This window comes from Nymphalis io, chromosome 5, assembly GCF_905147045.1.
Source record: "Nymphalis io chromosome 5, ilAglIoxx1.1, whole genome shotgun sequence".
Taxonomy (NCBI): Eukaryota; Metazoa; Arthropoda; class Insecta; order Lepidoptera; family Nymphalidae; genus Nymphalis; species Nymphalis io.
The window spans coordinates 10,085,006-10,101,875 of NC_065892.1; the positions used below are offsets into that span (position 1 = coordinate 10,085,006).

The following is a 16,870-nucleotide window of genomic DNA, read 5'->3' on the forward strand; positions in this document are numbered from 1 at the left end:
AAGAACTAGTACGCAGTCCATGACCATCTTGTATATATATATATATTTACCAACAAGGTATTTTAATTTCGATAGATTAAAGATGGAGTGTTAATTATCATAATGTCGAATCAGGACGCAGCTCTAAACCCAGCGTCGCCGGTCTTGCGGCTAGCTCGCGCCGGCGAAACCGCTTGGGGCTCGCTGCCCGGTGACCACTGGACCGTGTTCAGAGCTAACTCTTCCACATATGAACCTGTGGCTTGGGCGTTACGAGAGAACGATTACGGCACTAGTGGTAAGTTATAATGCGACTCTATAATAAAATTCCAGTGAATCAATTAAAAACTTCAATCTTGTGCATTATATAATAGTATAGATCAGGAATATGATTCTGTACAATGTATTATATACATGATAGAAGAACTCTGCGTTTGCGAGTATTCGCTGATTTTCATACAGAAAAGTTAATATTAATTATGTAATTATGATTTTTACGTCATCATCATCATCATCATCACCCTTTTCACGTCCACTGCTGGTCATAGGTCTCTCCAATGGCACGCCACTGAGCTCGATTTTTAGCTCTTAATCTCCATTTTTACGTGTAAAATAATATTATTGATGAAAAACAGTAAGCAAGTAAGTAACTTTTAAATTAATAAATTATCATATCAACACTAATATTATAAATGCAAAAGTAATTCTGTGTGTCTGTCACACTTTCACGGCTAAACCACTGAACCGAATTTAATGAAATTTGGTATAAGCAAGCATGAACCCCAAGTAAGGATATAGGCAAAACCTGATCCCCTCCTAATACGCGAGTGAAAACAATTTTGTTATAAATTTTTAATGCTTTATATCCGTATAAAGTATTGAACTAATCATTTAAATTTGTTTCACGGAAAATTTGGATTTAGATTGTTATGAATGATTGTATGATTTGATAGTGTTGCAATTCTCTGAACGGCCCCAATTATCTAGAAAGCGAATACCAATAGACTACTTAATCTGTCCTCTCGCTCCAAATGACTCGGATTTATTTCTACTAGCATAAGTCGTTACGTTTTTTTTTCAGTTTCATTAATGTTTCGTATATGTTTAATGTATTATCTTTAAATATTTAAATTATCATTAAAATATGTAAATGTGTATATTTGACGGAACTCATTTATATTTCAAGTATAATATGTCGGATATTATATATATAAAGTGTGAGAATTTAACGTCAGCTCACGTACCGTGGACATTTTCTTACCTGTAGTCAAACACGCGTGAAATACGTTATTATATCCGTAAAAATAAAAATGTATCGAACGAAAGGGCTACGTGTGAAGGAACAGTATTCGTAAGCTATCGAATTCGATGACATCACTGGAATTCCGGCACGCTCGCCGCGCGATATGAATAGCAATTCTTGGCGCCATTAGAACACTGAGCTAATGACCCGTGAAACCTAGCTTGTATTACCTGACGGTTAAACTAGACAATAACAGAATTGGATTATCCGAATGATGCAATTTGTATTAATGTTATACATATATTGTATTATATGTAATGTTATGTTATTATATTAATTGTCGATGTTGCTCATTGTTTTGTATTGCAACTTTTTTTGAACTCGATGCGATTAAAATTAGATATATAAATGCAACGTTTCCATATGTAACGTTTATGGCGCAAAGTTTCTACTTATTTTCGTTTTTAGTCAAAGTAACTAAGTATCGTATACGACACGGAAGTATTAAATCATAAAAATCTTGTTTTATGTGACCAGTATATGAAGTATATAAGGTATATAGGGTGTAAAAGATGTAGTAAAGAAAATTGTCGATCGGAATGCATTTTTGTCGATCTCTGGGAAACTACAACTCATTTTAAAAGTAGGTGATTTATAAATGTCAAAAATGGATACAGAAAAGACAACAATTTTAAAGGTAAACACTATTTTATTTTTAAAATTAGAATACAAATCGTCGTATATCGTATCATATTTGATAATGAAAATCGAGTCAAGAAGTGCAAGCACTTATATATATAATAAAATATTATTATATACTTTTATTTAATAATATTGTAATAAATGTTATATTTATATTAATTTTATTAAATTTTTTTTATAAAAAACGGGATTAATGATAAAAGCATTCGCTACACGCAAGTTCATGAACTGCAAGAAATAACGTTTGTTATTTTATTCATCAGGTATATATAATATATTTTTATGTATTATATTTTATGAGCCGAGATGGCCCAGTGATTAGAACGCGTGAATCTTAACCGATGATCGTGGGTTCAAACCCGCACCACTGAATTTTCAAGTGTTTATAATTCATTTCGTATTTGACGGTGAAAGGAAACATCGTGAGGTAAACCTGCATGTGTCCAATTTCTCTGCAATTCTGCCACATGTGTTTTTTACATACACCAAACCGCATTGGAGCAGCATGGTGGAATAAGCTCCAAACCTTCTCCTCAAAAAATAGGAGGAGGCCTTAGCCTAGCAGTGGGACATTCACAGGCTGTTACCGTACCGTAATTATTTTAGCCAAAGAAGTGTCATTATGCATCAGAATTTTATCCGTCAGACGCAGATCTCCTCGCTATGTTTTACTTTACTCCCGAGCACGAGATGAATTATAAACACAAATTGAGTGCATGAAAATTTAGCCGTGCTTGCTTGGATTTTAACCATAATATTAGGTAAAATCCGAGGAATCAAACGTCATCAAGCAGACGTAAAACCCGTGCTATGCAAATATCAGTCATCAATAAGACTTCTGGGTTAAATTGATGTCGTTTATCAGTTATTATTATTGCTTTAAATTAATGTTTATAATACAAACTACATTTACTGTTATCTGTTTAATATTTATATTGTTTTGTTTAAGACTACTATTTATTTTCCTTGAATATAAAATAAATTAATTAAATCATAACAATATTTATTGTCTTCGTGGAATGAAAAGTCTTTAAAAGTAAATCTCATAATACGATTCTAAGTAAATAAACTTATGTTAGTATTTACATGTTCGACGTTACGTATTATATCGTATAAAAACTCGGAGTGTCTCATTAGCAGGGATCGCCTATGTTTGCGTCGACCGGATTCACACCATAAAGTGTGCCTAGGTCAATCGTTTTACAATAAGTTACGTGCTCTTTGGCGTATTCGGATTTATGTCATTATAAATTTACTATTAGAAGCGTGGCTTCGCATAATAATAAACTATTATTTGAATAAAGTCTTCATCTATATCGATTTTAAATATATATTAGTTATATATAGTTACTTATTTTATTATTTAATAAATAATTTCCTTTAAATAATAAAGTATAGACTTTGTATATACTTATGTATATATTTCACCATAAGAATGATGTACTAAAATTACGATGATTGGATTATACAAATGTATTACACAAAAATGAAATCTCTTGTTATTGTTACTAAGTTCAAAATCGTATGAAAAACACCAAAAACTTTAGTAGTAGTCCTCACTAATATGTATAATGTGTTACAGTTCATACTTAAGTTTTTACGGTAGAGTGATTCATAAAAATAAATAGCGTGGTTAATACGATAGTCCTTGACGATTAAGACAATTACGGCTTATTGAGTAAAATATCTTCACCGAGGCCTTTGCTCCGGTGTGGGAAAGTCAATTATTTAAATTGATAGCCAGACCAATAAAAAACAATGCTTATCTCGAGGGGAACTCGGGGCCTAGTCTATAAAAATGCTCAAATTGACAGACCCCCTACCTCCTTCCCTGTATCATTTGATTTCATTTGCTTTTTATTATCTCTTTGTTATAATAATTTACGTATGACAATAGTTGGCAATACATTATGACACTTTATTTCCTACAGTTATCTTATAAAAACACTGAAATGTTTATTAGCAATAGTTTTCAATATTATAATTTTAATTCAAAATAAATTATAGTATTAAGATTAAGGTAACGACATTTCAATTATCGAAATATGATTATTAACTGACGAAGTGTAGTTCCAGGGAACGAATAAAAATACATGTGTGCCGAGTTTCGTCATAGTCGTGTAATAATAAACGAACGTTTTTAACGTTATTATCTTTATGTATTGAATAAAAAAAATATTATCTCATTTCTATATTATGTAAAAAAAAATTTCTAACTTTCACGAGAAAATATTTCTTAAATAAATATTGTTTTGTACAAAGGCAACATAACCACTGCGTTAACAGAAAAGCTCACAAACGAATTTTTAATTAATAACGAAATGACTGCCGTTGGCTCTAATTTAATTTTAAGCCTATTAACAGCCAACAACTTAGGTATTATTCGAGACCTCGGAAGTTTTTCTCGGAATAAGTCGTGTTTTGTTACGTGGGTGTGTATTTTGGGTCAGTTCTGTGAACCGCAAACAAGCTTCGGTAAGAGAAACATTTAAAATCGGTCTCGTTATTTAGAATTTCTAAAAATTTTGTAATTGAGATAAAATATCATTAGCTCAAACCGCATCTTATTTATGACAGAAAATTTCAATTACATATACATATATATAACAACGGTTTGGTCGCTTCTTATAGAATATTATTCGTTGTACTTTAAAACTAAGATGAAGCTAAAATTAAGCATTTTTTTAAATATAACCTTTCTTCAGGATAGTTATTAAAGTAACAGCCTTATAATGTCTCACTGCCAGTTTACGTCTCCTTTTGAGGAGGTTCATAGCTTAATTCCACAATACTAGAAATTCCTCACGATGTGTTTGCTTCATCGTTGAGAATAAAATGAATATAAATAAAATATGCAACATATGCGACATTTTATAATAAAAAATTAAACTTCGTAGGATTGTGACCCGTGTCTTCTATTGAAATCCACGTGGTTTGAACTGAAATACTGAGTCATTTGGCTCGAAATTAATTTGTGACTAATATTAATATATTTCTATACAGAAGACCGAATGCCGTTGGCGACTGTAGTTCAAGATCACGGGCGCTTGGACGGTGTCCAAAGAGTACTCTTCGGATCCGGCCTCCAGTTCTGGCTTCATCGTATACTGTTCCTGGACGCTCTGAGCTACCTGAGCCATGGCCAGCTTAGTTTGAGCCTCGACAGATGGATACTTGTAGATATTGACGACATCTTTGTAGGTGAACGAGGTGAGAATTTTTTTTTTCTTTTACGAAATTTATATGCACATTTATATTTTTAAATAAATTGCGTAAACTATAAATAATATTTAACATTCGTCGAATTCGTTGCTATTAATAAAAAACAAATAACCACCCGCGTCATAACCGGCCAAGTTTGATTACATTCGAGGTTTCAACTTTCATTATCTTTAAAAATTTCTTACTTTTGTAACTTATGATATAACTAACGTGTATAATGATATATTTAAATATGTCAAAATATATTAGTTTCTTTGTTTTATGTTTATAATTCACGTAAATGTTCGAATAAATGATTTAAAAAAAAGCGATATATAAGAGTGTTTTCATATAAACTTATATCTAAATTTTAATTGTTATTATAGCAGATGTTTATAGTGGCTTGTTACACATTTAAAATGTACTCACCACAATAGTCGATAATAAGCCACAACATTTGCAATATTCGATGTATTGGATCGTTGAAATTTAATAAAAAACCGCAATAATAGATTCGGATTGTGGTACATATGATCGGTTCTTGTAATTAATGAAATATTTTTGAATAATTAAAAGTATAATGAACCATTAATTCTATTTTAGTTATTTATTATTTCTTAACAATTTTAAACAATGTATGTATTCTTAAATTATTTATGTAAAATTTTGTATATTGACTTAAGACATACGTTTTTATTAGGTACCTATTAACTTTTTTATTTCTCAGGATAAAATATGATCCAAGATATCCACAAATCTCTTTACGTACCTATTGTTAAATATCTAAATAGAAAAAATATTTTTTTTTGTTATCACAAACAACATCTTGTCAATCGTGATTGGTATCATAATTTTCATTAAAAATAACAGATTATTTACAACAAGCAAATGATCTTCCAACTCATTTATCATTAAAATTGACATTAATTAGAAGCGCCAATTTCGATTTCAACGTACGATATCGTTCTATTTCATTACTTTAAATTCATCAAATAGTATCACGCAGATGCATTAGCGGTGCGTGCGTGACAAGTAGACATGCAGACATTCTTACTGTGTATTTGACCTCTGTACAATTAATAATGTTCCCTTGTCGTGTGTTTTGTATATAAACATATGTGATGAGACCATAGAAGTTGTAGGGCGCGTGATGGTGTAACATACCGACATGTCACTTTGCCTATTGTTATCCTACCGCGGACATAAATATAATTCTATATTGCTGTGTTCTGGCATAAAGCGCGAGGGAGCCAGTGTGTAGTACCTTTAGTAGGAGGAATAGATACATCCTTAATCCTATTTTTAGTCGCTTAGTTGCCATAATCACTTACCATCAGGTTGCCCATTAGTTTGTCTGCATTCCAAATAAAAATAAAATTTAATTAATTTATCTCGCGTAATTACTGTGAGAAACACATTCCTATCAATATACATACATACGCATTAAAAATGTGGTCTTGATATCCGACCTTCCGATCTTAAAGAAAAAACCATTATGGACAATAGCTCTTTTATAGATTCTATAAATTTAATAAAGAAATCATTAAATTTATATAATATATTTTGCTTAATTATATTGTATATACTATGTATTGTATATGACGAGGCCGAGTATTTGTTAATAATTATTACAAATATATATAACAATCACGTCATTTTATATGTGGTGTGATGTACTTTCTTATTGTCAAGCCAATGTAATTCAACAGGTTAATCAGTTAAAATTCTTGAATTTATATTAAGTGTAAAAAACTTTATTATTTCGTACAAAGATTTCATTTGAATACTTTACAAATAGGTCAGACTTTGATGCAATGCAAAGAAGGCGCTCTCCAAGAGCAATATGCATTATTGTCAGTTAAGGGATTCTTCAAAATCCTTAAAAATAAAATTTTCAATATTTATTTTTCCTTTTAACATATTAAGCGTAAATCATATAACAATACATGTTGAAGATCAATTTATAATTCAAAGTATATATTATATTTTTTTGCTTATTCGTAATTTAAGATTTGTACATCAAGTTGCCTTTTGTGAGGAATATAATAATAATAAATAATATTCTAGGGCATTAATCACATACGGCCATTTGATCCCAAACTAAGCAGAGTTTATACTATGGAAACCAGACAACTGATATACTACATATACTGTTTTTCTTTTATAAATACATATTTAAATAGATAATTACACCCAGACTCAGGACAAACAGACATGTTCATGCACACAAATGTCTGTCCTGGGTGGGAATCGAACCCACAAACTTCAGCGTGAAAAGCAAGTATTTACCAACCACGCCAACCGGCTCGTCATAAATTTATTAGTACGTAATAAAATAAATCTTATTGATACTATAATTATGTATTTCAAATGCAAATATACTTTTTTAAGCACGTTCAAATTATTATAACAACTTTAATTAAAATTGTAGTATCGTTTCGTAGTGTAGGACGCCCTGCGTAAAAGTGGACTGTCGATTTGAAAAAGGTGGCGGGTAGGGGATGGATGCGGGCTGCCCAAGACCGGGATGGTTGGCGTTTCTATTGGAGGGGCTTTCGTCTGGCAGTGGACGGCGATAAGCAGAAAAAAGCCACCGGTTCGGAATAGAGATTCTACCCCGGCGAACCGGCAAAATATTTAGTAGTTACTACATCTATATGTACCTATGTTAATTAAATGCATGCAACGTACCAAAGGTGAAATTACCGAAAACAGTAATAACAATTGAAAGGCGCGAGTAATTATATTTTCACACCTACTCTTTATTTGCCATTCGCCCAATCGGAAATTGAGTGTCGAATTTAAATTCGAATTCCGCTCGAATAATAACAATTTTAGATTTCGGAATAGATGAAATAGCCATACAATAATAAGTAAGCCGTAGAAGTAGTAAAAATTTTGATTTTTACTCGTCAATCGTCAAGTCACTACAAGGATACCGACCGGTCGCTCCGTGCCTGTACGATACGCTTGTGTTCCATAGATATGATAGTCAAAACGTATGTATATAATGTATGGTGTAATATTTTTATATCTGTGACTAATATATAAAACAGTTTTTTTATACTTTTTAATTTATAGGTATGCGGACGGACAAATCCTGATGGTTAGTGGTCGCTACCGCCTATAGATATTGGCTGTGTAAGAAATTTTAACCCTTCCTTACATCGTCAATGCTCCACCAACCTTGTGTAACGTATTATGTCTCTTGCGTCTGTAAGTACACTGGCTCAATCACCCTTAAATTTAGAACGTAACAATACTAAGTTTTGCTGTTTAGCGGTAGAATATCTGATGAATGGGTATTACCTACCCAGAGGGGCATGCACATACCATCTTGTAAGTATAGCTTGAGTTCGAACGTGCTAATCTCTGCTAGTACGATATGAAAAAATCTTTATGCGTTAGATTTATTGGAAAAGGTTATAGACAATATAGTATCACGCCATAATCCACGGGGAGGTGCGTGAGTGTAACATTTGACGTGGATCAAACCGAGCGGAGTAGATATGAATCGAAGTTTACGTTTTCAACAATAAATCTTATTAATAAAAATAGCTTTGGGTATGAAAATATCATTTTGTCAATTTCCCACTCTTAAACAAAGTCAAAACTTCTTCTTTTTGATGTTTTTTTTAATATATAGAATAGGAAGGCGGACAAGCATATGGGCCACCTGATGGTATGTGGTCACTAACGCCCATAGACATTGGCATTGTAAGAAATGTTAACCATCAATTACATCACCAATGCGCTACCAACCTTGAGAACTAAGATGTTATGTCCCTTGTGCCTGTAATTACACTGGCTCACTCACCCTTCAAACCGGAACACAACAATACCAAGTACTACTGTTTTGCGGTAGAATATTTGTTGAGTTGGTGGTACCTACCCAGACGAGCTTGCACAAAGCCCTACCACCAGTAAGTCGTCCTGTCTGAAATGTGTTAAGACCTACTCGTGTGCCGTGACGGTTTGGGGCGCTCTTTTATAGCGTCATGCGCCTCTCCGTCACCATTATATATTATTATAAAAATAAGAATAATTTAATGTGATCAGTAACGATTTTTTTTATTTTCTTTAATTATAAATTATTTCAATAAGTCGTATCGATTTCGATATTTTACATCGGCCGGGCTCGTGACGGTCACTTTTTTTATTAAAGGAGAAATTGGTCGTATGCTAATCGATATGAAATATTACTATACTAATAATTAAGTCACCTACAAATATAGTAAATACTCCATGTTATGAATTGTATGTTATAGTTTTATATAATTTTCGTATTGTACGCGATCTGTCAAAATAAAACAAGTATGAATAATTTCGAATTAATTATTACTGAGTGTTTTGAACGTTTATTGTCACCGGCGAACGTGTTGTTTAGTTTTCAATATTCAATATAATATATTTTGGGTTATCGTGCCGTTCATTCTCATTCCTCTCGATTGAAAGTGCTAATTGAAATTAATTTTATATGTTATGTATAGTATTTATTTTTAAATATATGTTTTTTTTTTTATAGAATAGGAAGGTGGACGAGCATATGGGCCACCTGGTAAGTGGTCACCAAACGCCCTTAGACATTGGCATTGTAAGAAATGTCAACCGTCGCTTATAGCCAATGCGCCACCAACGTTGGGAACTAAGATTTTATGTCCCTTGTGCCTGTAATTACACTGGCTCACTCACCCTTCAAACCGGAACACAAAAATATCAAGTATTGCTGTTTTGCGGTAGAATATCTGATGAGTGGGTGGTACCTACCCAGACGAGCTTGCACAAAGCCCTACCACCAGTGACAACCATATGTGACAACATTGCGATATATCTAAATTTATAGAGAAAATAACTCATTCAGGTTTAAAAGTGTTATGTGTATTAACAACCAAAGTTTCACGTTAAGACTCACGCGTTCTAACCGCTGGGCCATCTCATAGGAATCTACAAAAATGTTTAACAGTGAATGTGGAACAAAAAAAATAGAAATGTCTTATCACTTAATACAATTAATGTGTTCAGATTAGTAATATATTGATTAAACGCAGACGAGGCGGTGAAGCCGATAATTCTGCCGTCTCGCTAATTAATTGACAGTAAGCCGATCAATTGGCTTAGATTTTCAAAAGATACACGAATTATACCCAACACCATACCTTAGTAATTGTTTTACACGCATGTCTGATATTCGGGATTTAAGCATGTATGAACACATTGTACTATTTTTATTATTATATAATATATACCAAATAAAATGTATATGTAACATATAAAATACATACATACATCATCAACCCTTCGTTGTCCACTGCTGGACATAGGCCTCTCCAATGGCACGCCACTGAGCTCGATCCTCAGCTCTCAATATCCATCCGCTGCCAGCCACTTTGCGAATATCGTCATTCCACCTAGACGGAGGGCGTCCTACGCTACGTTTGCCAAGGCGTGCTCTCCACTCCAGAACACGTCTACTCCAACGGTTGTTGGTTCTGCGACATATGTGTCCAGCCCACTGCCACTTCAGCTTACTAATCCTTTGGCATATGTCGGTAACTTTGGTTCTCTGTCGGATCACCACATTCATATAAAATGTATTATATGAATTTTTACCATATCTTTGAAGTATCCATTAATCACACTCGCAAAATAATCAACTGATTAATATCCATAATTTTACATACCACCTGTTAACTTGTGGGCTTTATGAAATGAAAAACAGTCCAATTATTACACTTAATTTATAATAGACAGCGTAACGTGGTGCCAGGAATTCTTAACACGAATGTGCTCCTATGGCGTGTCCTACTCACTTTATACAAAAATAATCGGAAGTCAGCTTATGAACTAATAAATTATGGTTTACAACGTAATTTAATAATATGATGATTAACGAAATTATTAATAATGAATTATAGACATAATAAGGTATAAGTAAATAAATCATAGAGATAAATATCATCAGGAGTAGTTATTATATGCCACAACAGCTGGGCGCCTATGTGGTACTTGTTAACACACCCTTTTCCTTTAACAGTAACGTTTTGTAATTATCAGGCTCATAAAATATATCGAAAATACTAAACAAAAAAACCACAAATCGATCCGTTGTTGCCCATGCTGCGCGAAAGAAAGAAAAATCAAAGAACCAACAAAGAATCTTTTTCATTTCTAATATTAGGGGTCATGTCGTTTGATAAAAAACTAATGAAAACTATACTTATAACGTTTGTTATAAGAAAAAATGTTCGCAAAATTATGATTCGTTTTCATCCTTTTACAAACTTATTTTTCTGAAAAACAATTGATATCATGATTTTATTGTTTAGCACATAAAAATATAAATTAAACTTTACTATTCAGGGCATTTTCATCTTTTCATCTTAACCGTTGATAGCGGGTTTGAACCCAGGAAAGTACCACTGCATTTTCATGCGTTTAGTTTGTGTTTATAATTCTTCTCGTGCGCGGCGGTGAAGAAAAACATCGTGAGGAAATCTGTCTAATTTTACTGAAATTCCAAAACATTTCTATCCGCATTGGACAAGCGTGGCGTGAGCGATGGAATAAGCTCCAAGCCTTCTCCACAAAATGAGAGGCGTTGCCCAGCTGTGGGTCTTAACATTTGCGAATTGAGTGTTTGTCAAATATTAGTAAACCATAAAAGTAGTAGGGATTAATAGGGATAACATCGAAGACAAGTAGTCTTACATTTTTGTTCACAACAATACGGTGAAACGTGTGAAATGGTATTTGTATAGGATCGACCAAAGCCCTTTAGAGGTACGTGACTGTATCAGTTTTATCTTATGTTATCAGTATTATGAGGCACGGTAATCTCTTCCATACTCTTTATAACCTATATAATATAAAGTCATTAAAAAGAAAATTTACCATTGAAATGTTTCACTTGGCTGTAGGGCTCCGTGCAAGCCCGTTTGGGTGGGTACCACCCACTCATCAGATACTCTACCGCTAGATAGCGATGCTCAGTATTGTTGCATTTCGGTTTGAAGAGTGAGTGAGCCAGTGTAACTACAGGCACAAGGGACATGATATCTTCAGTTTCCAAGGTTGGTGGCGCAAATTGGTGATGTAAAGAGTTGTTATTAAGAAATAGTTCTTTTATCGTCAATGTCTATGGGCGGATGTGACCACTTGCCATTACTTGCCCGTTCGCCTGCTTGTAATACAAAAAAAAAAAAACTAATTCTATAACGATTTTTTTTAAATGTATTTTTTTTATTAATATTATCAAATTGGAATTAAAAAATGGAGGTAGAATAGAATGTAGTACAACTTGAACTAACAAAAATTAAGCATATAAATTATATAATGCTGTTTGCACTAAAATCTGTGAACTTCGGAGTGCTTTAACTTCTTTTTGTTAGTGAATTAATAATATAAAAAGCTTTTCATCTTAAAAATTATAATAAACTTGTTTTAAATAACTAAGTGTACACACAATAAACAAATGTTCAATATCATTTATCGGGTGTAAAAATACAATTACAAATGTTATATTGCAAAGTCCATCCCTTAACGTGATGAACCGAATGTATGTGAATGTAGCGCTTTACGCGCGTCCTCACTCGCATCATAATTCATGGCTAATTATAAATTTCCATAGCTCTTTCTTCAAAAATGAAGGAATTTCATACAAATTCTCATTACTTTTATTCAAAAATTCTTCCTTGGTGCCGACCTACGGTGTAAAAGGAACCCGTATGCAAACCCAATAGTTTTAGCCGGACATTAATGTATCAGTCAGTCAGATATATACATAGATTTATATTATCTACATGTAATACAGGGATTTCATGAAACTTAATACGTGTAACCAAAACTATTTCATATTCGAAATAAATTTATCAAATTACTGCAAAATTTTACTATTATTTTAAATCAATTGGAGCTTCAATGGTTTAGTTGATATAAAATATAAAATTATCTACGCTAGCATATTTTGATACATGTTGCAATTATTTACGTATAAAACATAATTCAATCGTTATTGTGCGTAAACTCAAATAGTTTATTTATTGCGAATGAAACATTAGCAACGCCTATCAAATGAATATAATTTATATATTTTTACTGTTATTTGCTTCTCGAATATCTCTGAATGATCTTTATCTATCGTCGATATATTTTTAATGTACTTGACTCGTTTTCGTAGAGTAATATAATTGTATAGAAAAGTGTTTATAAATTCATACACTCATTTCGTCCTCGACGACTTTAAATCTGATTCGATTGCTTATATTGAGTTCAATTCGTATTAATACGTAGCGATGCAATAAAACAGTGACGCATGACGTGTCCGGGAACAGAACAAGCCATTCATTGGATAATCGAAAAATCATTGATATTTTACGACTTTCCTCTTTATTTTATTTTAATATGGTTTGTCATTTAAATTGCTTCTTCGTCGAGTCAATTAAAAGCAGCCGCCGCTTCCATGATATATTGAATTTCAGTAAACAAAATATGACAAGATATTTCTTTAACAAGATTATTATTTCATTTGTTATCTGATCGAAATGAAAAGTAAAAATTGGTGATAACGAAGACTTTATGTCTTTCTTTAATAAATATAAACGAAATATCCGATTAGTCTAGATTTTTCTGGTATCATCCAATAATTTTTGGTAATAATTAATCTTTAATAGTGGTCGCCCTTTGGTTGAAATTCGGCCGTAATTAATTTCTAATAAAATTCATTTTTATCATTTGGCATCAAAGAAGTGTGATATATTCTTTTCAATTCCAATTGCTTACATCCATTAAACTTTAATTCAATTTGGAAATTACATGCTACAAAGCTTACATGACTATATTTTTATAAAATATTATAAATGAGGCTGAGCTAAACGAAATCTTAACGTTATTACAAAAATAATACTGTATCAAATAACTAATTAAACTAATTATGAAGATAAAAAATTAAGAAAACACGACTGTTGCCATACTGTTCGAACATTTAAACGTTATGGAGGAATAAAAAAAACTCATATACATACATGAACCCTGAAAACACTCCGCTCCTTTTTTGGTCAGTCTTGTAAAAACGAGTTATTGATTTTTATGTTTGACATGTGCTGTTGACATTGGCAGTATGAACGTAAACAATAAATGTTTATTTTGTTTAGTATAATGTATTTGCAAAATGTACGTAACATTTTAGCTTTCTGCACTTCTTCTACATATAAATATTAACTATGTCAGATCTCTCCACTAAACTACTTCATGCACGCAATATGCTTAAAAAAGGGTACAGTGTTTCTTATAGTCGCATATATTAATATATATATATATATATATATATATATATATATATATATATATATATATATATATCTTAGTTATATAAATAACTAGAAATGGTTGTGGTTTGTTCGAAGACTACATGTTCGCGTCATTATAATATGTATATCGGTTAATGTATTTTCATAACAGTTACAGATTCAAATCTACTTCCCGTCAGTTCAGCGATATTTTTAGACTCATGAAACAAACATTGTGTACAAGTAGCGAGCGATCTAGATTGTGACGAGATTTCGTTAATTCAGTGAAAGATAAATGAATATAAACGTGTTGATTATCTATATCGACGGTACACTTTGATCTCTTTCGGTATATAGTTAAGTAAAATAAATATACGGATCAATAAACCTGACAAAGTGGTAGTGGATCGATCAGCGTACCAAGTTATGATATACATCGCTGTTCCGTGTTTATTATCTCATATCTAGCAAGCAAAAAGGTCATCTGATGTTATGTGGTCATCTTCTCCTACAAGCACTGGTACTGCAAGAAGTATAAACCAATATAGGCTATCAATATTTTGCCAACCGTGGGGCATTAGGTGTTATGTACCGCACCTGTGATTACACTGGCTCAGTCACTCTTCTAACCGAAACAATATGTTTTGCGGTAGAATATCTGAGGAGTGAAGGACGCATTTTAATGTTTTTTTTTTTTTGTCAAAGTAAAAATGGTCCATTACTACGAGTATAAATGAAATACGTAGTTGAAATTCACTTAAAACAACCCTTTCAAATTGAATAGGGTGGATAGTGCGATAGATACGAGGGAATCGTATTACGTGGGTTTGTTAACTCGAAAATTGTTTTGGTACCGTTATAAAAAATAATAGTTATAAGTTTTTTACCTTTAAAGGTAGTTTTAATGTAAAACTGATTGGTTGTTTTTAATATATATTTTAGTAAAACGTATAAACTTTGTTTGTAATTTAACGGACTAAAAAAATATTGCAATGGTCCGATATCGTAAGTTTCGAAGTCTTATGTATGTGACGTCAAAACGTAGGATCGAATTAAACGGGGTCTTTACTCCTAATATCCGGATACACAATAACAATTTGTAAATATAAGAACCGGGCAGAAGTAATAAGCTAACATCATAAACAGACGTTACTCATTCATAATATTTTTAGTCTAACGGTTGATTTTTACTCGCAGGTACACGTCTGCACGAAGAGGATGTGTCAGCGTTGCTCGCGTCTCAGGCGGCGCTGCAGCGTCTCGTGCCAGGCTTCCGGTTCAACCTAGGTTTCAGCGCAAAGTACTACCATCACGGCACCGCTTTGGAGAATCGAGGTGATGATGCTTTGCTGAAAAACAGAGAACATTTTAACTGGTACGTTGGAAATTTTACTTATCTATCTTGTTTTAACATAAAATAATGTAGGAGAAAAATCTTCATCAAAAGATCTTCATGATTTTTGTGTTAATTAATGTTACTAAATATTTAAGTTGTTGAAACTGTATTTTTATTGCGATTTCCTTTCGGAAGTTTGTTTCTTAATCATATATAATATTTTATTTATATTTTTAACTATAATTATAGTATATAATATATATTTATAACTATATGCTTATACTTTTTTGGTTTTTATAATTCCAGTTTTATTTCCAATATTATATTTTTTTGAATAAAAAATGAAGTTAATAAAATTGATTTTTTTTTAACAGGTTTTGCCACATGTGGAATCACCAGCAACCACATCTATACAATAATGTTTCCCAACTCGAAACCGAGATGACGATGAACAAACAGTTTGCAATCGAACACGGTATACCAACCAATTCGTGCTACTCCGTATCGCCGCACCATTCAGGAGTGTATCCCGTGCACGAACCACTGTACGAAGCGTGGAGGAAAGTCTGGGATGTAAAAGTTACGAGTACTGAAGAATATCCCCATTTACGACCAGCTAGGTGAGTTTATAGTAATAATTTTTTGTTATTCACTTATAAATGTACTCATACATTACGAAATAAATGATTGTAATGCTTTAATAGAATATTACAATACTCTATTGCGTATAACATAGTCTCTCAATCCATATTAGAACCATGATGGTTAAGGTTATATGTATTTGAGCTGAGATAGCACAGTGGTTCAAACCCAGGCAAGCACCACTGAAATTTCATGTATTTAATTTGTCTGTAACGAATATCGTGGGCGATGATTGAAAAGTTAAATCCTGCATGTGTTCGATTAAAGTCAGCCACGTGTTGGATACAAATTGGAGCTGGTGGTATAAACTCCAATTCAACTTCAAGAGGAGAAGCCTTAATCGAGCCGGAGGACATTTAAAGGCTGTTATATACCTATTATATCAAAGCGTTATAAATCAAATGCGCTCCTTAGTAATAGGACTACTAATTTCGGGTTAAAAAAAATATCATTAAAGGCACATTAAGGATGAAAACTAAGGTG

General features: G+C 32.5%; 1 protein-coding gene across 2 annotated transcripts in view; it reads left to right on the forward strand.

The window, feature by feature from the left end:
- Positions 1–16,870, forward strand: part of LOC126768623 (bifunctional heparan sulfate N-deacetylase/N-sulfotransferase) — a 122,512-nt gene that overhangs the window by 76,693 nt on the left and 28,949 nt on the right. For both annotated transcript variants that reach the window (XM_050486819.1, XM_050486820.1), the window contains exons 5-8: positions 115–277; positions 4,928–5,134; positions 15,607–15,784; positions 16,120–16,365. In XM_050486819.1, coding sequence (XP_050342776.1) covers positions 115–277; positions 4,928–5,134; positions 15,607–15,784; positions 16,120–16,365 — 794 coding nt within the window. The remainder of the gene's footprint in view (positions 1–114; positions 278–4,927; positions 5,135–15,606; positions 15,785–16,119; positions 16,366–16,870) is intronic.